Source organism: Podarcis raffonei, chromosome 2 (genome assembly GCF_027172205.1).
Source record: "Podarcis raffonei isolate rPodRaf1 chromosome 2, rPodRaf1.pri, whole genome shotgun sequence".
In the NCBI taxonomy this organism is placed as follows: domain Eukaryota; kingdom Metazoa; phylum Chordata; class Lepidosauria; order Squamata; family Lacertidae; genus Podarcis; species Podarcis raffonei.
Genome location: NC_070603.1, coordinates 121,575,591 through 121,599,229, shown reverse-complemented (window position 1 = coordinate 121,599,229; position 23,639 = coordinate 121,575,591). Strand labels below are relative to the sequence as shown.

General features: G+C 44.6%; 2 protein-coding genes across 3 annotated transcripts in view; one reads left to right on the top strand and one right to left on the bottom strand.

Moving 5' to 3' along the window:
• Positions 1-252, bottom strand: part of LOC128408834 (uncharacterized) — a 28,407-nt gene extending 28,155 nt beyond the window's left edge. Inside the window, exon 1 of the mRNA XM_053378856.1 lies at positions 171-252. The gene's annotated coding sequence lies outside the window, so the exon portion shown is untranslated. The remainder of the gene's footprint in view (positions 1-170) is intronic.
• Positions 253-2,777: 2,525 nt separating this feature from the next.
• Positions 2,778-22,093, top strand: LOC128409361 (zinc finger protein 420-like). 2 transcript variants are annotated; one of them, XM_053379759.1, is made up of 7 exons: positions 2,778-2,877; positions 5,145-5,630; positions 5,820-5,901; positions 6,531-6,613; positions 8,279-8,405; positions 8,971-9,846; positions 20,759-22,093. In XM_053379759.1, exons 2-7 carry the CDS (start codon positions 5,235-5,237, stop codon positions 21,694-21,696), a joined length of 2,502 nt encoding a protein of 833 aa, XP_053235734.1. In that variant the 5' UTR covers positions 2,778-2,877; positions 5,145-5,234; the 3' UTR covers positions 21,697-22,093. The 2 variants fall into 2 exon arrangements, with proteins under 2 accessions (XP_053235734.1, XP_053235733.1); XM_053379758.1 differs by lacking the exons at positions 2,778-2,877; positions 5,145-5,630; positions 5,820-5,901; ... (1 more) ...; positions 8,279-8,405; positions 8,971-9,846 and adding exons at positions 15,659-15,700; positions 16,865-17,347; positions 17,793-17,868; positions 18,220-18,302; positions 18,681-18,807 and having other exon boundaries at positions 20,549-22,093.
• Positions 22,094-23,639: the final 1,546 nt, after the last annotated feature.

The following is a 23,639-nucleotide window of genomic DNA, read 5'->3' as shown; positions in this document are numbered from 1 at the left end:
TTGCATCGTCTCTCCTCCAGCCCTCGGGGTTCCCTTGCACCCCAATGCCCTTTGCATTTGCTTTTAATGCACAGGGGGGCCCCCCATCCCGCCCCCATTTCCCCCTCCTTCCATCGCCCCCCCTCCCAACTTCCACTGCGCCTCCCCAGCCAAATGCACTTTGCACTCACCCCGATCCCTTGGAGAGGTGGGCGGGGAAGGGGCGCGAAGGCTGCAGATGGGGGGAGGAGGCAGATGGGGGGGCAGGAAGTGGGTGTCTAGCTGCGTTTCTAGGCATCCAGACTCTCTCCCATTAACCCTGAGGTGGATTCATTTATTTATTTTTTTGCCTTGCCACTCAAAGCTGACTCCGGCCGTCACCGTTTCCAAATCTTTCGATCCGGCTAAGGCTTTTGGGGTTCCTTCGCTCGCACCCCAAAAAGCAGGAGCGACAGCACGAACCTCCTTTGCAAAAGCAGGAGCAACAGCACGAACCTCCTTTGCAAGGTCTGCCTCTCCTGAAGATCCCGCTGCAACTATTTATTTCATGTGCTGAGCCAGGGGAAGGGGTGAGAAGAAGGTGGAGGAAAAGGGTGATTTGTCCAATCCGTTTCCGGGCCACCACCAAATTCTGGGGGTGACCCCGGCCAGGCTTGTTGCTTCATCAGTGCTTGGGATGAGAAGGAATCATCTGGCGGTGAGTTCCAGAGGCAATATATATATATATAAACAATTTCAACATAACAATATATCAAAACATATCATATTCATCATTTCCCCCCTTTTTCCCCACTCCCCATCAAACCCTCCCTCCCTCCCCCCAGACTTCCTCCAGCTCCTCTCTCTGATTTCTCAGCACATGTTATTCTCTGCATATTATAAAGTTATATCAGTCCTTATATTATCTATCTGCCATGTTATCAATCAATAAATTTGTGTATGTTTATCCAAAACCTGCCAAGGAGTCCAATTCATTTTGTTGTATTTTTAAATACTTTGTGAGAAGTTCCCGTTCTTCTTTAAAGTCACAGTTGTCCTTGTCTCACAGTTTGTATGTCAATTTAGCCAGAGTTCCAGAGGCTTTAGAAGTCTAATCCTAGGGACCCCCTGCAATGCAGGACTCTCAGGTAAAGCATTCATGACCGGTCTTTTAATTGTATTTCTATTGTTTCTTTTATATCTTACATATTGCATCTTAACGACATTCCTACAGAAGTTGAACTGCAGTGCAATAGAATGTGATGAGCAAGAGAAGGAACTAAAACGCAATTAAAAATATTTAATGGGACAGGTGTCAGTCGCAGAAAAAGCAGGAGCCTTGCTCACCATTCAGCTGAGATCTGGCTGAATGGGATATATAAGAGCCATCTTCTAATAGTTAATGGGCTGTCACGTGGCTTGTTTTCTGCTGGTCCAGAGGTCTGGACTCAAAATAATAGACCCAAATGACCAAAAAAAAAGCAGATTCCGACTAAACATCAGGACTATGTAAGAGCTGTTTGACAGTGGACTGGTCTTCATCGGGAAGTGGCAGACTCTCCTTCCTTGGAGGTTTTTAAGCAACAGTTAGTTGGTCCTCTGTCATGGATGCTTTGAGTTGAGAGTCCTGTGAAATACAAAATTTAAGGTCTTATATATATAATAAATGTTCATAAATGTACCGACCAAGCACGTACATAGAGATGTGGACCACATGTCTGGAGCAGCACAGGAAGACCTCTCTGAAACCATTTTGACTCTCAAATTGACCAGATGTTTTCTCTGCAAGGAGGGAACCTTCCCATTGTCTCAGGAATTGGGAAATCACCATCTCAAAGAAATGGCCAGACTACCAGGAAAGGCAATCAGATAAGGCATTATCAGATAACCTGGCAAACAGGAAAAACAACAACATTCAAATTTCTGTTGTAGACCACCTTTTCTGTGATGTAGGTATGATGTTTGTGGGGGGTGGTCTTGGGTTATACACTCCTTCTGTGATGTATGTATGATATGTGGAGGGGTGGTCTGGGCAGGGAATTTAAAATGTCTTTATAAGGGCAGGCACACCTTGGTTCTGGGTCCTCCTTTCCTGCGTGTGAGGGGAGTACCCTGTTCCAACAGTTCAATAAAGATCAGGCTTACGAGCTGCTTTGCTTCTCAATACAGTGGTACCTCAGGTTACATACGCTTCAGGTTACAGATGCTTCAGGTTACAGACTCCGCTAACCCAGAAATAGTGCTTCAGGTTAAGAACTTTGCTTCAGGATGAGAACAGAAATCGTGCTCCGGTGGCACAGCAGCAGCAGGAGGCCCCATTAGCTAAAGTGGTGCTTCAGGTTAAGAACAGTTTCAGGTTAAGTACGGACCTCCGGAACGAATTAAGTACTTAACCCAAGGTACCACTGTATTCTCTGGTTGGCCTCTGTTATTTTCTCCGACCGATGGAGAACCTACAAAGGACTCTGTACGGGCTCTTGGACACTCCATTAGGGAATAAGGGCAGATTTTTGTTTATTACACCTGCTTTGCAGGGGGCTGGTCTGGATGACCCTTGGGGTTCCCTTTTAGCTCTACAAGCCTATGATTCTACGATGGGGCTTCCTACGTTCTTGCAGAGCCTACTGCCCTGCAAGCTGTTTCTGGCCAAGGGAGGTGACAGCTCAGAAACCCAGTCAAGGGGGTCCCCCCAAAATTAAGGCATCTGCAGTGCGCCTCCTGGCGCAGAGAGGGAGAGAGGCGGCAGCTTGGGGCCCTCGGCTTGCCAAGGGTTAAAAAGAAGTGAGCTGGATTCCTAGAGAGGACAGGGAAATAAAGTGGGGGGCGAAGTCCTCCAGAGCAAAAGCACCTCCCTCTGAATTCCCTTCCTGCAAAGGGAGCTGGCGGTGGCTTTTGTGTCTGAAGTGCCGTAGGGATCTGGTGAGTCTTTTCCCTTTTCTTCCATAGCATGCATTGGGGAGAAAGGGGGTGTCCCAGGGCTGCAGGGGGAGCATGCATGGGGGGTGTTCAGCTAATGCTTGGGGGGGCAGCCACCCCCCCAAATCAGGGAGCAGAAGTCCCCCCCCCCGTGCAAAACCAGGGAGGGGGAGAGTTTGCAGTAGGTCTGCCCCTCTAGTCTCCCTTTGCCACTTTGGGGAGGGGGTCGCATCGGTAACAAGAGGTCGCAGCCGGGCGGAAACGTTTGGGCATATAATACACGTTTTTTAAAAAAATTAAAAATGGATACATGACCTATAGAAATTAAAAGAAATAATGGCCGTTGGGAAATTGAAGAAAGAAAGCGCTTTCCCCCTGCTGCGGTGCGTGGGAAGAACTGTGGAACTCGCGGCTGCAGGAGTCTTAAGATGGGCAGCAACCGTGCTTCTGACCGGCAGTTGCTGGGTGGAGAAAAAAATAATACCCTCCAAGATTTCTCCTGTGAAAATAGGGGTGCCATATTTAGTGGGACGTGGGTAGCGCTGTGGGTTAAACCACAGAGCCTAGGGCTTGCCGATCAGAAGGTCGGCGGTTCGAATCCCCTCGAGGGGGTGAGCTCCTATTGCTCGGTCCCTGCTCCTGCCAACCTAGCAGTTCGAAAGCACGTCAAAGTGCAAGTAGATAAATAGGTACCACTCCGGCGGGAAGGTAAACGGCATTTCCATGCACTGCTCTGGTTCACCAGAAGCGGCTTAGTCGTGCTGGCCACATGACCCGGAAGCTGTACGCCGGCTCCCTCGGCCAGTAAAGCGAGATGAGCGCCGCAACCCCAGAGTCAGTCACGACTGGACCTAATGGTCAGGGGTCCCTTTACCTTTACCTTTATTCCTATTTTATTTTATTTTAACCCCACCAATTCCCAGGGTTCCCTGGCAAGAAGGGTTGATTGTTAAACCACTCTAGGGATGGCGGCCGTGTAACTGGAATGCATGTGTGGGTCTGGGTAGGTGTCTCCTAGCAACCTTCTGCATCCTTAAAGTATGGTTCCCAGGATCCTTTGGAGAACGCCATGACTCTATAAAATATATAGCGCAGACGAGGCCTGTATATTTGTTTTCTTGAGGTTCCCCCCCTCTCATGCTGTAAAGTGTGTGTGGTTACTTATGCAGAAACCTCAAAGGGTGGGGGGGAATCCTGCAAATTCCAACAGGTTCCCCACCCCACTTTCTTGAGGCTCTATGTGTGTATTATTGAGGCATTTTCCCCCACGTTTGTGGCTTTATATTATTGTTGTTGAGGTTGTTATTATTGCCATGGGCGTAGGCTGGGGGGGGGCAACTGCCCCTCCTGATCAATTAAATAAATAAAAACACTTAACTAAAAGTAGAAAGCTTTTGACCAATTTTTCTGAGCACTTGGTGTCAACAGAAAGTAATTTAAAGCTTCTGTTGTCAAGACTTTTCATTCCGATTCTGCTAGGTAGAGCCAGACAGAGAATGATGTCAGCATATATGGCTGGGGGGGGCGTGAAATGGTTTAACATTATTATTACTATTACTATTACTATTACTATTGTTATTAAACCACCCTTCACCCTAAGTTCCATGGGCAAGTTACAACATGAAAACACAACTTATTATTATTATTTATTGAATTTATATACCGCCCTATACCCAGGGGTCTCAGGGTGGTTCACAGAATAAAATGAAGATATAAAACCACAAAATACTCAATAAAAACAAAAACAACCCAATACCGCCCGCTCACAAAACACAATTTAAAATGGTATAGGATGTAAATCAGATCAACCAAAGGCCTGGTTAAAAAGGAATGGTTTTGCCTGGCACCTAAAGGTGTATAATGAAGGCACCTGGCAAACTTCCCTGGGGAGAGCATTCCACAGATAGGGAGCCACTGCAGAGAAGGTCCTGTTCTCATGTTACCACCCTCCGAACCTCTTGAGGAGAAGGCGCACAAAGAAGGGCCTCAGAAGTTTATCTTAGGGTCCGGGTAGGTTCATATGGAAAGAGTCCTTGAGGTATTGTGGTCCTGAGCCGTTTCTTTTTCATCATCTTCTGCCATCCATCTGACTGGGTTGCCCCAGCCACACTGGGCAGCTTCCAGTTTAAAACAACTTACAATCACAGATTCTGGGCTGGTACAGTCTAGCCCTGGTTCCTAGCAAGGTGCATCTATGCTTGCTCAGGGAACATTTTGCTTCTCCTGATAGTGTTTAAGTTTTACAACAGAATTATGTATTTGCTCTGTAGGTTTGGTAGCACCTCAAATTAGGACAGACAGAACTTGGCATAAGACAAAGGGATTCCTTCAGATCCTTTGGAGGCTTCCTGAGAGCCCATATGGATGAACAAGACTCAGCTGGCCCTGAAGCAGGAAGGGGCAATGCCATCCAAACTGGGAACAGTGGGGGATTCTGGGAAAACTCTGTGCAGAAGATCCTAGGTGAGGAGGACACCCCCAGCTCAAATGCCCAGAGCCAGCAGTTCAGGCAGTTCTGCTACCAGGAGGCCGAGGGACCCCGAGACGTTTGCAGCCGACTCTACCACCTTTACCGCCAGTGGCTGAAGCCAGAAAGGCATACGAAAGCCCAGATGCTGGACCTGGTGATCTTGGAGCAGTTCCTGGCTATCCTTCCACCAGAGATGGAGAGCTGGGTGAGGGAATGTGGAGCGGAGACCAGTTCCCAGGCGGTGGCTCTGGCTGAAGGTTTCCTCCTGAGTCAAGCTGAGCAGCAGGTGAGAGAGACTTTCCTCTGGATAATCCCAAGGGGCTCAGAACATGAGGGAGAGTCTCCCAAAATTCTCCACTAATTGTCCATCCCTTTTTTGAAAAGCATCCTGATACTTTTAAAGCTTTTGCCTCTTGCCATTCCTTTTCTAATCCCTCTCCCTGTTCTCTGTTTTGAATCCTTGTTGCTCTTACAGAAAAAGGATCTGTTTGCAGAAATGGGCACTGGCTACTCTGAGGTGAAGAAGACTCAGTTGGAAACCAGAGAAATGCCACTGGGTAAGGATTCTTTTTTCTCTCTCTGTTTGGTCACATCCTGTTGATTTTGAAACTAATCTGTGAGTCCTTTTCATAGCTGTCAACTTTTCCTTGAGAGCCAGTGTAGTGTAGTGGTTAAGAGCGGTAGACTCGTAATCTGGTGAACCGGGTTCGATTCTCCGCTCCTCCACCTGCAGCTGCTGGGCGACCTTGAGCTAGTCACACTTCTCTGAAGTCTCTCAGCCCCACTCACCTCACAGAGTGTTTGTTGTGGGGGAGGAAGGGAAAGGAGAATGTTAGCCGCTTTGAGACTCCTTCGGGTAGTGATAAAGCGGGATATCAAATCCAAACTCCTCCTCTTCTTCTTCTTCCTCCTCTTCTTCTTCTTCCCTTTTCTTGCAAGGAATCCTATTCGGAATAAGGGAATTTCCCTTTTAAAAAGGGAAACGTTGACAGCTATGGTCTTTTACACTTGGGTCCAAAAGCCCAAGGGAGGAGAGATGTATTTTTACACAACTAAAATATGAAATGGGTGTAAACATGCACATGCAGTCAGCAGGTGAGACTGTTTCGAAGGCCCACCTGTAGTTAGAGAGGCACTGCTTAACCTCTGAGAGAACGGCTTCCCAAATTACCTTTGTCTCTCGCAGGTGACAGAATGATGCCAGCAGGACCTCCTCATCCATCATTTCATGGTGGCCGAGGGGAAGCAGCGGCTGTGGAACCAGATCAGGTAAGAGGAAGAAGCATTGTGGGGAAAGAGGATGAAGCCAGGGGCAGTTGGGTGCCTCTTTGCTTCTGTCAAAGCTGCCCTTAACAAAAGCTGGAAAAGCTATTCAATAAGGTTTATGTGCTGAGAATAACAGCCGCCTCACCTTAACTAGCCTTCTGAATATCATTAGTATCATTTATCGGTACTTGGAGTTTTATTTCTACATTCATCGTTTAATACTTAAATAGGATTCTAAGTAGTTTGCAAACCACAGCAAGTAGTGGCCAGGATTCACCTAACCACCCCACCAGTTGCACCATAGGACTTTTGCCACTTTCCTTCCGCTCCCTTATGCCCCTTGAAGTTGGCTTTCGGGCATTCCCCCCCCCCCCCCAAAAAAAAACAGCGCTTCGAGAGAGTGGAGAGGGGATCCTTCCATCTTGCAGACTTGAATGCCCATGCAGACAGAATGATTTGGAGAGCAGACTGTTGAGTTCCACCTGTTTATACAATGATTAATGCCCACCATTAAAATGCACAACAAAAAAATCTCATTAAAACATTGAAATAAGCATCCATAATTAAAATGTGCAGCAAAACAATTGCATTAAAACAACAGACTATATATATATATATATATATATATATATATATATATATATATAAAATTTTCTGTTTTCTTATATATATATATATATATATATATATATATATATAATTTATTATATATATATATATATATATATATATATATATATATATATATAGAATTTTCTGTTTTGCAATTTAAAATATTCATTTTTACATCCTTAAGCACATCAAAGTGCAAGTAGATAAATAGGTACTGCTCCGGCGGGAAGGTAAACGGGAAGGTAAACAGCATTTCCGTGCACTGCTCTGGTTCTCCAGAAGCGGCTTAGTCATGATGGCCACATGACCCGGAAAAATTGTCTGCGGACAAACGTCGGCTCCCTCAGCCAGTAAAGGAAGTTGAGCGCCGCAACCACAGAGTCGTTCACAACTGGACTTAACTGTCAGGGGTCCCTTTACCTTTACCTATAATAATAATAATAAATTTTATTTATACCCCGCCCTCCCCGGCCAGAGCCGGGCTCAGGGCAGCTAACACCAGTAAAATTACAGTAAAAACATAATGGGGGGAGACCAATTTAAAATACAGGTTAAAATGCAATTTAAAAAGCAGCCTCATTTTAAAAGTAGCCCATAGATCAAAACCATAAGGGGAGGGAAACATAATGGTCAGACTGAGTCCAAACCAAAGGCCAGGCGGAACAGCTCTGTCTTGCAGGCCCTGCGGAAAGATGTCAAGAAAGATATCACTAATTTCCCTTGTAGTCTTCCCATGGTTCATATCACATATCATAAATCCCTGCATATTTTACAGAAAGTATACCATTCAGTATTCCATTATTGCATCAGTCAAAGCTTATTTACACTGTTGAATTTATCTTAATGCTGCCAGCGTTTTCAGCTGTAAACAGTTATTTCCCATATATTCAGTAAACCTTTTCCAATCTTCTCCAAACGTATGTTCTTCTTCTCTTATTCTATATGTAAGCTGTGCATATTCTGTCAACAACAAACAATTAAAAGGCAGAAAACAACAGAGCGATGTGTAAATAATATTTATGCTGTCTAAGAGGAGGACATTTTTCTTTTTCTTAGGGTCCAATTTGCTTTGAAGAGGTTGCAGTTTATTTCACAGATGAGGAGTGGGCGTTGCTGGATGCTGACCAGAGAGCTCTGCATAACGAAGTCATGGAGGACAATTGCGGGATCATGGCTTTTCTGAGTAAGGCTCCCTGTTGGATCATAATATCTTTTTTGAAATTCAGTACCTATCTGTGATGATCCTCCAATATTTTGATGTAGCTCAACTGCACATCTGGGGTTCATACACCCCAACAGATAACCTTGAGTGGACAGTATCTGTTGTTTTGACTGTGAATAATCTTTCTCCAGTTATGCCATTTTGAACAGTGATAAGGCTGGTCTGAACTGCCCAGGCCTTTTTAAATGTAAGCTTCAGAGTTGTTAGGGAAGCTGGAAGTAGATTCTGTCAGGTTTGTTGTTCTTTATTTTTGCTTCTGTCAGTTTCTGGTTGACCAAAGAGTCTGCTGACATCCGAGATGGACTGGATTCCGTGACTGGGCCAAACAAAATCCATCCCAGAAAAGAACCAGGTTTCTCAAATCTCAGGTTCCCATAAATATGTTGCGATTCAACAAAGGCAGTGAACCCTTTAGTAAGACCAACTCCCTTCTGTTCTTCTATCACAAATGTTAATTAGCATTGTTCAATAATTTGGGGGCCTATTTCTTCCTGAGGCTCTGATCCGTTTCTCTCTTTATTTACAGGGGGTGATAAACCGGAAATTAAAAACAAGGGAGACAACAACAAAATCCCTTATGAACGTTTGGAGTGTAGAGATGGCTTCAGTCAGAGGTTCCATTCCACTTCCCATCAAAGAAATCCCACTGGGAAGAAATTATATCAATGCTCAGAATGTGGAAAGAGCTTCAGTCAGAGCTCAAATCTCACTTCCCATCAAAGAATCCATACTGGAGAGAAACCCTATCAGTGCTTGGAATGCGGAAAGAGCTTTAGTCGGAACTCACATCTCACGTCCCATCAAAGAATCCACACCAAGGAGAAGCCATATTACTGCTTGGAATGTGGAAAGAGCTTCACTCGAAACTCAAATCTCACTTTACATGAAAGGATTCACAGAGGGGAGGAACCATTTAAATGCCTGGAATGTGGAAATAGCTTCAATTCCAAGAGAAGTCTCACTTCCCATCAAAGAGTTCATAGTGGGAAGAAACCGTATCAGTGCTTAGAATGTGGAAAGTGCTTCACCTGGAAGGAAAGTCTCACTTCCCACCAAAGAATTCATACAGGGGAGAAACCATATCAGTGCTTGGAATGTGGGAAGAGCTTTAATACAAGCACAAACTTCCGTCGACATCAGAGAATTCATAGTGGGGAGAAGCCATATCAGTGCTTGGAATGTGGGAAATGCTTTAATACAAGCACAAACTTCCATAGTCATCAAAGTATTCACCGTGGGGAGAAACCTTTTCAGTGTCAAGAGTGTGGAAAAAGTTTCAGTCGAAAGGAGAGTCTCACTTCCCACCAAAGAATCCATACTGGCGAGAAGCCGTATCAGTGCGTGGAATGCGGAAAGAGCTTCAGCCAGAGCTCCAATCTCACTTCCCATCAAAGAACTCACAGTGGGGAGAAACCATATCAATGGCTGTATACAAATTTATTTTTAGGAGATTTTATTTAGTACACGGGTGAGGATTGCAATAGGATCTCATCATTCGCCAATGGAGCGAAAAAGTTGCTGCTGTTTCTCAAAACCATGAACTGCATTTTCAGTGCCCCGTATTACTTCATTTCAAATAATAATAATAATAATAATAATAATAATAATAATAATATTATTTTATTTATAGCCCGCCCTCCCCAGCCAAAGCCGGACTCAGAACGGCTAACAACAGCTCTGTGAGGTACATGTCATTGGCCAAGGGGTTGAATACCTTCTTCATGTCTGGAGAGAGGATAAAGAGAGATTCGGCAACACTGATGAGGTAGCCATCAACGCAGGGGTTTTCTTTGGCCCAGCAATTCATGTACTTCAAGAGCCTCCAAGTTGCGAATTTGTGGTGCTTCTGATCGCCACCATCATCTCAGCATGTCTAGGATGGTGTGGCATCAGATTGTGGCTCCTCCTCATGTCTGCTGAACACACAGGACATCTGCCAGAAAAGCCACTAGTTTCAGGTTTTCCTCTGTGAGAAGGGAAAGGAAAGAACTCCCATTAGGAAGAAAGAGTCCTCTGTTCATCATACCTCAGGGGTGGTTGGGTTCAACAGCAAGCAATGTTTATTTCCTTCAGCAACTCCAGTTATCATCTGCACCTGTATGATACATGGAAGAAGGCTTAGATTGAACCAAGATTCTGAATAACATGGCTCAACCCAGTGCCAGCGTCTTACACATTATTCCATGCTACATGCACAAAGCACCAGATCTTCGCCAGTGGGGCACTTTTGTCAGTGTCTCGCATATTTTCCTTGAGCAGCTGACACTGTTTTACTTACTTCCCGGTGTTAACTGAGATTCAGTCAGTTATAACAGTCGTCATATTTTTGAAACCATGCTGGGTGGCCGTGTCTCCAGTCAAGGCCTTGCGACCCTCTTCACCTGAGGCCTTCACCCCACAGATTGTCGAGTTTCACATGACCAAGAAGACTTGTTCTTCTTCCCCAAGATGTATAACCTGCCTACCAATCTGTCACCTTTCGGACCTTTCCCCTCAGCTATTATTGAATGCAAATGTAACATAAAATGTACTATAAAATACGTTGATGTTGTAAATAGTGTTACGGTATACTGGGGTGTGATGCCGTCATGCGTCACCCCTCCCCCGGCTCCCAAGGATCCTGAGGAGAGAATGAGGTCTCCAGAGATTCCTGATGATCCCTGTTCGCAGAGCGAGTTGGAGTTCTTGTGATAGGACCACTTCTTCGCTGAAATTCCTCTCTGCCTATTGATGTCAGGCAGGCAGTTTTGCTGTACACTTTTCAGCGCCAGCTTAACGTATGTTTGTTCAGGCAAACCTTTCCAGATGCATGGATGTTGATGTGTTTCAATCTTATATTGTTAATGTTAACATTTTTACGGTTTTAACTTTGCTGTTTAATTTAAAAGTTTTTTATTGTTTTCAATGTTTTTTAATTGATAACTTTGACACTCCTGGTAAACCGCCTAAGAGGTTTCGTTACCGCCCGGTGGCATATAAAGTTTTGTTAAATATAAATAAATAAAAGCCACCCACTCCAATGTGTGTATAGGGGAAGGGCTTAGAAACCTGTTTTGTTTTGTTTTTCTGAACACTTGCAACAGAGACTTCTTTCGCAGCCAAAGTGTGAAAAAAATAAATACCGCTTTCTTTGGTTCTGTGTGCCTGTTGCCTGCTGTAAGCATAGCAGCTCAATGCAACCTGTTATTTGGATCACAGCTGGATTTGGGAGTTGGCACAAGCATTGAAGCATGCTGGAATCGCCCTCTCGCTTTGGCCCTTACTATGGTTTTTGAGATTAATTTAAAGACCAGACTTCCTGTCTCCCGAGATGAAATGAAGCAAGACTTGATAGCAATTAGCAGTACAGTGGTACCTTGGTTCTCAAACTTAATCCGTTCTGGAAGTCCGTTCCAAAACCAAAGCGTTCCAAAACCAAGGGGCACTTTCCCATAGAAAGTAATGCAAAATGGATTAATCCATTCCAGACTGTTAAAAACAACCCCTAAAACAGCAATTTAACATGACTTTTACTATCTAACAAGACCACTGATCCATAAAATGAAAGCAATAAACAATGTACTGCAGTCACACAATCAATCAGCAGCTGAACTGGGTTCCACACAGTCACACACAAAAAAAGAGCCGCAAAAACAAAAATGCAAAATAGAAAGCAAGAACAGACAGACCTCAGCTTGTAACACTCAAATTGGAAGTGTTACACTCAAATTGTCAGGGTAACATTCCAAACAGAAGTGTGGCACTCAAAATGGAGCACATTCGAGTTCCAAAAAAAGTTTGCAAACCGGAACACTTACTTTTGGGTTTGCAGTGTTTGGGTTCCAAGTTATTTGAGTACCAAGGTGTTTGAGAACCAAGGTACCACTGTACAGAGATTGACCAAGACACGGCCCCTTATCCAATAACTTAACTTGCACTCATTTTCTATAATTATTTCTGTTTTGCTTAATACCTAGTGGGAGTGTCGGGCTGAACCTAGCTGCAGAGGTTTACTGCCCATGGATTTGAATAATATTGTTTATACATGCTTTAGCCCCACTGAAATCCATGAGACTAAAAGCAGTCCTGTGACAACTTAAAACAGTAAGAAATTGATTCAAGCAGCAACTCTTGTGGGCTACAACCCCCTTCATCAGATGCATGAAATGCTATCCTCAGTTATGTGTATCCCCATGCTCTGAGGGGTTGTAAATGGTGAGATGAGGGAATGAAATACCAGAAGTTATTTCATACCTTTACATAATGGTGATAATTATGTTCCTCACAGAGTCTATTCGTGCATACACAATGCAGTTGTCGATAATGGATATCCCCGCACCAGAATGTCAGGTTTAACTTGTCCCATTGCTGATGGTGAGCATATTCCTCAAAACCATCACATGAAATAAAAATAACATATCATATTCAAAAGGTGTGGTAACGTGGCTGGTGTTGTCTTCTTCCAATTAGGAGCCTTCTAATTAGGGACGCGGGTGGCACTGTGGGTTAAACCACAGAGCCTAGGGCTTGCTGATCAGAAGGTCGGTGGTTCGAATCCCCGTGACGGGGTGAGCTCCCATTGCTCGGTCCCTGCTCCTGCCAACCTAGCAGCTCAAAAGCACGTCAAAGTGCAAGTAGATAAATAGGTACCACTCTGGCGGGAAGGTAAACAGCGTTTCCGTGTGCTGCTCAGGTTCGCCAGAAGCTGCTTAGTCATGCTAGCCACATGACCTGGAAGCTGTACGCTGGCTCCCTCGGCCAGTAAAGTGAGATGAGTGCCGCAACCCCAGAGTCAGCCACAACTGGACCTAATGGTCAGGGGTCCCTTTACCATTATTCATTGTATTGAATTATAGATTTCAACAGAAGTAGCTCATAAAGTTCAACAAAACAAGTAGAAGACCCAGTGGATCAGTTCATTCTCTAATCAATTTATTCCTTTCACAGAGGAATATTAGCCTTTTTTCGCCGTCCTAGGCTTCATCAGTAGTACAAACTACTATGCTATAAGATCCACTGTCCTGTAATATCATATATGAGTTTGTACTACTGGTGAAGCGTAGAACGGCGAAACAAGGCTAATATTCCAGAAATCCTTGTCTTATCGATTCTGTGAAAGAATTCTGTGGAACCGCAACAACCTTTTGTGTGGATTGTTGGACTCTATGAACCGACAGGTGGAATAGACACTTTCACATATATGGACCTTATGCATAAACTGATTAGAGAATGAACTGATCCACTGGGTCTTCTACTTGTTTCGTTGAACATGAGCTACTTCTGTTGAAATCTACAATTCCATACAAAGAATAAAGGTAAAGGTACCCCTGCCCGTACGGGCCAGTCTTGACAGACTCTAGGGTTGTGCGCTCATCTCACTCTATAGGCCGGGAGCCAGCGCTGTCCGCAGACACTTCAGGGTCACGTGGCCAGCGTGACGAAGCTGCTCTGGCGAACCGGCACCAGAGCAGCACATGGAAACGCCGTTTACCTTCCCGCTATAAAGCGGTACCTATTTATCTACTTGCATTTAAGGGTGCTTTCGAACTGCTAGGTGGGCAGGAGCTGGGACCGAAAGACGGGAGATCACCCCGCCGCGGGGATTCGAACTGCCGACCATGCGATCGGCAAGTCCTAGGCGCTGAGGTTTTACCCACAGCGCCACCCGCGTCCCCTATACAAAGAATAGTATATATTATTTTTTCAACTGTACAGCCGGTTACATCTTCTGAACTACAGTTCCCAGCACCCTTCGCAAACTATATTTCCCAGGGGGTGAAATGCGCTGGGCAGTGCAAGAAGGGGGAGGTGGTTGGATCTGCTGCTTGGATCTGATTAAGCGGAGGCGCCCAGGAGACCATCTGCCCGCCCAGCAGGGGCCCTGTGACCAGCGATGTGGCTCCCTAGAGGGGACAGGAAGTGGCAGGGCGGAAGCGCGCTGGCAAAACATCCGGCCTCCGAAGCCGCTTCCTCCCTGGCTTCACTCTCGAGCTGGAGAAAGTGGCCTTTGTCTCTCCTGGACGCCCCGTCCTCGCTCGCCCTTTCGGCACCCGGTGAGCCCCATCTCTGTGACGCGCGTTTTTGGGAAGTGGGGTCCCCGGGAGGTGGGGGTGTTTTTGGGTGCCGAGGGGGTCAGGGGTTCACACCCCGAGTCCCCGGATCAGGTGGTGGAAATTCCCTCCCTCCCTCCCTGTCTCTGCAAAGCCAGGCCTGTTTATAGATAAATGTAGATAGATAGATAGATAGATAGATAGATAGATAGATAGATAGATAGATAGATAGATGTTGGCATTAAGTTACTAGGTTGCCAGATGCACAAATTGACGCAGTGCTTCTGCCCATCAAAGGAGGTCATAGGGGGTGGAAGTTCTGTCCCTCCCTCCCTGTCTCTGCAAAGCCAGGCCTGTTTATAGATAAGTGTAGGTAGATGGATAGATAGATAGTTAGATAGATAGATAGAGTTACTAGGTTGCCAGATGCACAAATTGACGCAGTGCTTCTGCCCATCAAAGGAGGTCATAGGGGGTGGTAGTTATGCCCCTCCCTCCCTGTCTCTGCAAAGCCAAGCCAGGTTTATAGATAAATGTAGGTAGATGGATGGAGAGAGAGAGAGAGAGAGATGTTGGCATTAAGTTACTACGTTGCCAGATGCTCAAGTTAGCTGCAGTGTTCCTGGCCATCAAAGGAAGTCATAGAATCACGGACTTGTAGAGTTGGAAGGGACCCAAAAGACAATCTTTCAGGGTTTAGCCTTATCTCAGGCTACACATACTGTGCCCTCCTCACATTGCCCTCAGCTGTTTCAATCCTGCTCCCCCAAACCATTGCTCCAGAATGAAAGGCAGAAGGGGGGGGAACCACCCACACAAAGCAAGTTTCTCCCCGCCCTCCTCTGTGTTTGGATGGCTTCGTTCCGCTCTTCTTGTTCTCCTTTTGCAGCAGAAGGAAAGACACAACCCGTTTTGCCAGCCTTGAGAAGCGGCATCAAAAAATCCCCACAAGTCTGGGCAGTGTCACATTTTGAACTCGCCTTATTCTGTTTGCTCACGGGCTGCCTTGCTCCAGTCACTGATGCAACAAGATAAACCTACCTCATATGGTGGGTGTGAAACTGGAGAAAAGACAGTAAAATGGCCGCAGAAGGGCTTTTGCTTCCTTTATGCAGAGTGATGCATCTTCGAACGGCGTAGAGCTGTGTTTTTCTGACTGCCACTCACAAATTAGTACAGTGCCAAGTGATCTGATTACCACAATCCTGTGCCCACTTTAACTCTCATGTAAGACGCATTCTGAGTAGACATGCATGGCATTCTGTTGCAATGTACGAAAGCCCCACGTGAAGCACTTAAGAGTCAAGCTGCATTTTCAGTAAGGCTTTATTGCAGTTGCAGTTTTGTATCATCATAAAGCAGTCTTCTTACATCCAGAAATCAGCATACACAGCTGGGACTACATACAGTGATACCTTGCGTTACATATGCTTCAGGTTACAGATGCTTCAGGTTACAGACTCCACTAACCCAGAAATATTACCTCGGGTTAAGAACTTTGCTTCAGGATGAGAACAGAAATCGCACGGCGGCAGCGGGAGGCCCCATTAGCTAAAGTGGTGCTTCAGGTTAAGAATGGACCTCCGGAATGAATTAAGTACTTAACCCGAGGTACCACTGTATAGGGAAGATGCCAGAGAGTGGAAGTCAGCCATACTTTTTTATACTAGGTGGCTATAGACCAATTAGGCAATGCCCATGTCACATGATGCTGAGTCAGCATTTCCAGTTAGCACAGAGTGTTAACTCCTTGATGCCCACAACACTATAGCACATTCTGCTCTAAGTTAACTATACACTGAATTCTTAATGAACATCTGGACAGCCTCTTCGTAGCTTGTTTGTTGTTTTGTTTTTTGCATTTGCCATTTTTTTGGAGGTGAAGAGATTCTTTAGCACCCACCCACAAAACTCCGTAGAGGTATTTGAAGAAAATAACCTGTCCCTAATCTAAGATGTACAGGAAAGCTGCATTCTGGTTGCTAGGATGAAATGTGCATTCAATCAGAGGAGGAAATGGCAGCTTTTTGGGTCCCCAGGGATGCCTAACTATTGCCTGGCGTCTAGACAACTTGCCTGTCAATCACAGCTCCAACTTCAATCTTTTTTTAAAAAACACGGTAAGGTAGTGAGAAACCAGACCAGCTGCTCTGTTGTCTCAGACTGAAACTGCCTCACCTCACAGAGTGAGGTTAAGGGTCTATGACCCGCACTTTGAGAACTGCCTACTTAGAAGGCGGGCTGCATATTTTACTTGAAAAATTTTCTTCCAGAAGGGCTATTACATCACTATAATACATCCCAGGTTTCTAAAGATACTTCGTCAGGGAGTATTTTTCCTCTCCTTACAGCATAGCAATCCCATAACAAAACAATGTCTTGGTTAATTAGGACAGACAGAAAATGGCAGAAGAGCAAAGGAGTTCCTTTCGACTTCCTGGAAGCTTCCTTGGAGCGCAGAAGAAAAAGGAAGACTCAGCTGGCCCTGAAGCAGGAAGAGGCTACGATGCCATCAAGACTGAGAACCGTGGGAGACTCTGGGAAAAGTCAGTGCAGAAAGTCCCGAGTGAGAAAATCACTCTCGGCTCAAATGTGCAGAGCCAGCAGTTCAGGCAGTTCTGCTACCAGGAGGCCAAAGGACCCCGAGAGGTTTGTAGCCAACTCCACCATCTTTGCTGTCAATGGCTGAAGCCAGATCAACACACAAAGAAGGAGATCCTAGACCTGGTGATTCTGGAGCAGTTCCTGGCTGTCCTTCCACCGGAGATGGAGAGCTGGGTGAGAGGCTGTGGAGCAGACACTTGTTCCCAGGCTGTGGCCCTGGCTGAAGGTTTCCTCCTGAGCCAGGCAGACAACAAGCAGGAGGAGGCACAGGTGAGTGTTCCATCTAGATAGTCCCCAGGGGGTTCAGAACATGAGGGAGGGTATCTTAAAACTATGCTATTTGCCCAACTTTTTCAGTAAAGCATCCAAGGAAAGATGTCCAGATCCCATTAGGACATGGGTAGGCAAACGAAGGCCCAGGGACCGGATCCGGTCCAATCACCTTCTAAATCCGGCCTGCGGACGGTCCGGGAATCAGTGTGTTTTTACATGAGTAGACTGTGTCCTTTTATTTAAAATGCATCCCTGGGTTATTTGTGGGGCATAGGAATTTGTTCATTTCCCCCCCAAAAAAAAAAAAGTCTGGCCCCCCACAAGGTCTGACGGACAGTGGACTGGCCCCCTGCTGAAAAAGTTTGCTGACCCTTGCATTAGGATTTTGCTCCTATCATTCCTTCTCCCCATTCCTTGTTTTGATTCTTCATTACTGTTTCAGAGACGGAATCAGTTTGCAGAAAGGAGCACGGTTTTTCCTAAGATGGTTCCATTCGGTACCAAACAGAGTCCACTTGGTAAGGATGAATGGGATGTATATCAGATTGGTCTCCCTCTGTTGAGTGCAATATAAACCTATGAGCTGCTTTAATATTTGGAACAAAAGACACCTTTATAGCATTTTCCACTTCTTAAACATGCATTTATTTCCAATACATGGGGACCAGCACTTTTGAGTTGAGAACAAAAACCCAAAGGAGTAGAAATGCGTTTTCACACAACTGAAATACAAACACATATAAACACATTTCTTTATAAACACTAAAAAATAAAACTTTTTCCAAGGCCTGTGTGTACTTAGGCATACATTCGTTAATCTCTGAGACCATCAAGTTCTACTGGCTTCCCACTAACTTTGTCTCTCACAGTTGACAGGGTGATGCCGGCAAGACCTCCTCAGCCATCTCTTCTTCACCGTGGAAGGGAAGCAGCTTCTGTGGCACGGGATCAGGTATGGGGAGCAAATCAGTATGGGGGGAGAATTGGGAAAAGCCATGGTGCCTCTGTCCCCTCCTCACCTCCCTAGACCTGAATTAATTGTTTTTTCTTAGTAGTAGTATTGCTTATGAATTTAAACAACACTTAATGCTAACGTAGGCTTCTAAACAGTTGACAACATACGAAAAGTGGTTACAGAAAGAATAAGCTCGAAACAGCCATCGTTAAAACATGCAATGAAGCGTTTCCCTTAAAACACCCATAATTAAAATGCGCAGCACGATAATGTCATTTTAAAAACACAGCAATTAATAGATAATGAACAACAGTAATGAGCAGCAGGTAATCCATATGCTTTCTCTGAGGTGGAAACATTTCCTTATTCTTTTAGAATCCAGCAACCTTTGAGGATGTGGCTATACATTTCACGGATGAGGAGTGGGTGTTGCTGGATCCTGACCAGAGAGCTCTGCATACGGAAGTCATGGAAGAGACCTGTGGCATCATGGTCTCTCTCGGTAAGTCTCTCTGTTGAGTCACAAGAACTGTTTTGAAAATCGGATGTGTGATGAACCAATGGTATTGTGATGGAATTCAACCGCGCCCCCTACAGCGTGGGTGGCGCTGTGGTCTAAACCACTGATCCTCTTGGGCCTGCCGCTTGGAAGGTTGGTGGTTCGAATCCCCATGACGGAGTGAGTTCCCATTGCTCTGTCCCAGCTCCTGCCAACCTAGCAGTTCGTAAGCATGCCAGTGCAAGTAGATAAATAGATACTACTGCTGTAGGAAGGTAAACAGCGTTTCTGTGTGCTCTGCTTTCCGTCACTGGACAAACGCCGGCTCCCTCAGCCTGCAAGTGGAGATGAGCGCCACAACCCCATAGTTGCCTTTGACTGGACTTAATCGTACAGGGGTCCATTACCTTTATTCTAATGCCCCTGCAGTTAACCTGGAATGGAAAATGATCAACCGTTTTGTTTCTGAATATGATGATAATGATAATAATTTATTACTTGTACCCCACCCATCTGACTGGGTTTCCCCAGCCACTCTGGGCAGCTTCCAACATAATATAAAGCAGACATGTACCACAGGTCAATTGCAATTGACCCGTCGATTGTAAAGTGATCGCCTGGATGGTCTCCTAAAAAAAGCTCAACAATTCCTGGCAATGACAGTGGGTAGATCACACGATACATCAGATATTGAAAATATCCTGATTCAGGGCTGCTTTCAGATGTCTACAGAAGGTCATATAATTGATTGCATGTTTATTTATTTTTGTTTAAATAATACAGAAGAAACAAAACAAGAAAATAGAAAGAAAAAAAAGATTGAAAACAATCCAAAAACATTGTAAACAAATATTACATACTTATCATATAATACTCCCCCCCCACACACACACACACCCGCAGCTTCCTTACGGAAGGTCATATAATTGTTTATCTCCCCTGGGCACGTGCCTCTACCAAAAAGGCCCTCTGCCTGGTTCCCTGTAACCCATGGCTGAATTTCAGCTGTCTATAGCAGTGGTTCTCAAAGGGTTTGGCATGCCAGCCTTGTGTTGCAGGAGAGGATGACAAGTGTAGTGGGAAGATTAAAAGACAATCGAAGGAAAATTTAAACATTTCAGTGTAGCGTATAGTAGAGTATGGTATCTGGATAGATATCAAGATATCTTTTCTGACAGATATGAAAGATCAAAAAAGAGAAAGCCTTCTTTGTGTTGATGAGGATACAAGTCTTTGCTTGCCTCAAAGTAGACCTAATATAAAAGCAAGCTCACGCCTCTCATTGAGTTTGCATACACACTTAAGGTACCTACGCAAGAGGCTAGCTTATAATTAAATTTTGTAAATGATGCCTGTTCTTATGTAACTACATTGTTTTATACTTTCGGCGTGTCCTGTGATCATATTATAAAGCAGTTGTGTTCTATTTTATAAATCAAGCACTGATAGGGCTGGTTTCATTTGTTTTTCCAATGTATTTCTTATCAATTAAAAATTTGGTTTGGCATGAGCAAATTTTTATTCTGAAAGTGTGGCCCAGAGAAGAAGTTTGAGAACCAGTGGTCTGTAACATGGCACCTGTTCCTTAATGCCAGTTAATGGGGCAGTTAATTCTGTAGAAAGCCCTGCATCGCATCTAAGTCCCTTCAGTTCTTTCTTTATCACAACTGTTTTTTGACATGGCTTAATAATCTGGAGCCCAACTTCATCCAGTGATTCTAATCAGTTTCTGTTCTCCTTGCAGAAGGTGAAAAATTGGAAACCAAGAATAAGAGAGCCCACAACAATAGTCACGGAGTGGGGGAGCTGAATATATATTTGGAAAGAGATGAGATCTTCAGTCAGAGCTCTCAACAAGAAACTGACAGTGAGGAGAAACCATATCAGTGCTTAGCATGTGGGAAGAAGTTTAGCAGGAAGTCAAGTCTCACTAAGCACGAAAGAATTCACACAGGCGAGAAACCATATATATGCTTGGAATGTGGAAAGAGCTTTCGCCAAATCACCCATCTCACTTCCCACCAAAGAGTTCATACAGAAAATAAACCATATCAGTGCTTGGACTGTGGAAAGAGCTTCAGCCATAAGTCAAGTCTCACTGCCCATCGAAGAATTCATACAGGGGAGAAACCATATCAGTGCCTGGAATGTGGGAAGCACTTTAGTCAGATCGCCCATCTCACTTCCCACCAAAGAATTCATACAGGGAAGAAACCATATCAGTGCATGGAATGTGGGAAGTGTTTCAGTCAAAGCTCCCATCTCACTTCACATCAAAGAGTTCACACCTTGGAGAACCCATATCATTGCTTGGACTGTGGGAAGAGCTTCAGCCAAAAGGCAAGTCTCACTGCCCATCAAAGAATTCATACAGGGGAGAAACCGTATCAGTGCTTGGAATGTGGAAAGCACTTCATTCAGAGGGTCCACCTGACTTCACATCAAAGAATTCATACAGGTGAGAAACCATATCAATGTTTAGATTGTGGAAAGAGCTTTAATTTAAGGGCAAACTTATATAATCATCAAAGAATTCATACAGGGGAAAAACCATATCAGTGCTTGGAATGTGGAAAGCGCTTCAGTCGAAAGGATAATCTCACTTCCCATCAGATAATTCATACGGGGGATAAACCATATCAGTGCTTGGAGTGTGGGAAGAGCTTCAGCTTAAAGCAGAATCTCACTTCCCATCAAAGACTTCATAACGGAGAGAAACCATATCAGTGCTTGGAGTGTGGGAAGAGCTTCAGTCGGAACCACCGTCTCACTTCCCATCAAAGAATTCATTCAGGGGAGAAGCCGTATCAGTGCTTGGAATGTGGACAGAGCTTCCGCTGGAAAGAAACTTTCATTTCCCATCAAAGAATTCATGATGGAATGATATTATAAAAACAGAGACAGCTGGCAGTCACTGGATCTGACAAGGCTGTGCCACAAGGTGTGCATCTGAACCCACAAGTTTGTCCAGCATTCATGTAAGATATTCAGGATGTTTAAGACTTGGGATTGCTCAGTCAGTAGAGCACAAGACTCTTAATCTCAGAGTTGTGTGTTAGTGCTCCATGTTGGGCGAAAGATTCCTGCATTCCATGGCGTTGTATAGGTGACGCTCGTAGTCCCTTCCAACTTTATAGATCTATGAGCGTTTTTACTGGAGTTAAACATACATCCATTATGAATACCTGTTTCTGTCCTGAATCTTATGTCCCATAAAGATGTTGCACACATCAGAGAAATGGGAAAAAAAAGATTGTTTTATTAAATGAAATAAAAACGACACAGAATACTGGAGGGGTGCTGTTTTCGTTTGCTATTATGGTATTATGTCTCGTGTTGTTGTTGTTTTAGTATTGTAAACTGCCCTGTTATCTTCGGGTGAAAGGCCGTATGGAAATGAAATAATATGGGTGTGGTTTTCAAAGAGTGGTTGCAATATAAGTGGGTAGCAAATCGCACAGCATACACACCACGATCTTGAGAGTAAAAATGATACTTTGCTATTCCAAAAGCCTAGAAAGCGAGTGTGTTAATTTGCCACAGTGCCCACACTTGAAATAAAGTGAGAAAGGAAGGGGATGCACATATCTAGCCCAAAGTATGCAGAACCTAAGTCAGGGAGCAGAGTTTTGTGGCTTTGGTCTGGGGGTTCTGCTCTCCCTGTCCACCAGCTACAGCATCTCTCACAGTCCTCCTTTGGGTCCATTTCCAGCAAGGCATGAAGAAGGAGCTTTGAGGTCCCCAACCATTGGCAATCTGGGATTTAAGTACTATTCTGAGCCAATGATTTAAGTACTATTTTGAGCCAATGAATCCTTAAAGCGAAGGGCGGGGGGTTGCACTGGATGAGTGATGGTTATAACACCTTTATTTCTGTGTACTACTCTTTATTTCCTACAAGTTCCTGTCTGTTTGCTATTCTGTTCACTTTGCTAAGTTTGAAGTTGAAAGTACATGACCCTGGTGAGAAATGACTGGTTATTATATAATATAGAATATATAGTAGACATATAATATTTTATAATGAACCACCAACAATGAGAAGGTATCTCCACCTTAAGTCTTCCCAATCCCTTACGCCCTCCTAGATAGTATGAGGAAAACATTTGTTTTGCAAATGAAAACTATAGTGTGGTACTTACTCACACACAAAGATCAAGTCTTGTCCTGGTTCTTCTCTGACACACCCAGTTGAGCTTTTGAAAGCTTTCTTGACTAAATCACTAGCACTCCAACAGGTTTACAGGCTACAAACAGCAGGTTCATGACAACGCATAGCAGTTCACAGCTGGATGTAAATAAGATGTTGATCCAACACTTGACATGCTTCTTGTTCTTTCTTTTTCAAGAGTGAGGCTGGCAGTTCTAACCACATAATTTACATCTTCCTGGGAGTAATGGCAGGTCAGGGAAGGCATGGGAAGCTGCTGAGGGAGCAAACATGTTTCTGGGCTCTGTGGAAGTGTAGCCTTCAAGGAAAGAGCTGAGCCACACTTGTTCACATGAGGGGCTCCTCATTTAATGGGCTGCACTAGCAACTGGGGGAAGCTAGCAAACAATATAAAATAGGGTGGTCATATTTCAAAAAGTGAAAATCCGGACACAAAAATTGTTGAGCTCTTTTTTGCCAAACTTTTTGAGCTATTTTTAAGGAAAATAACCCTCAACAACACTGCTGACATGGGTTGCCGTACATTCGGATTTTCCCGGACTTTTTTTTTCTTCTCTCCGCAATTTTTGCCCAGACACTGCTTCCAACTGCAGTATTCCAGCTATGTCTGGGATATAGAGTGTAAAAGAGAAGAAGGAAGGTTGAAGAAGGGTAATGGGGAAGT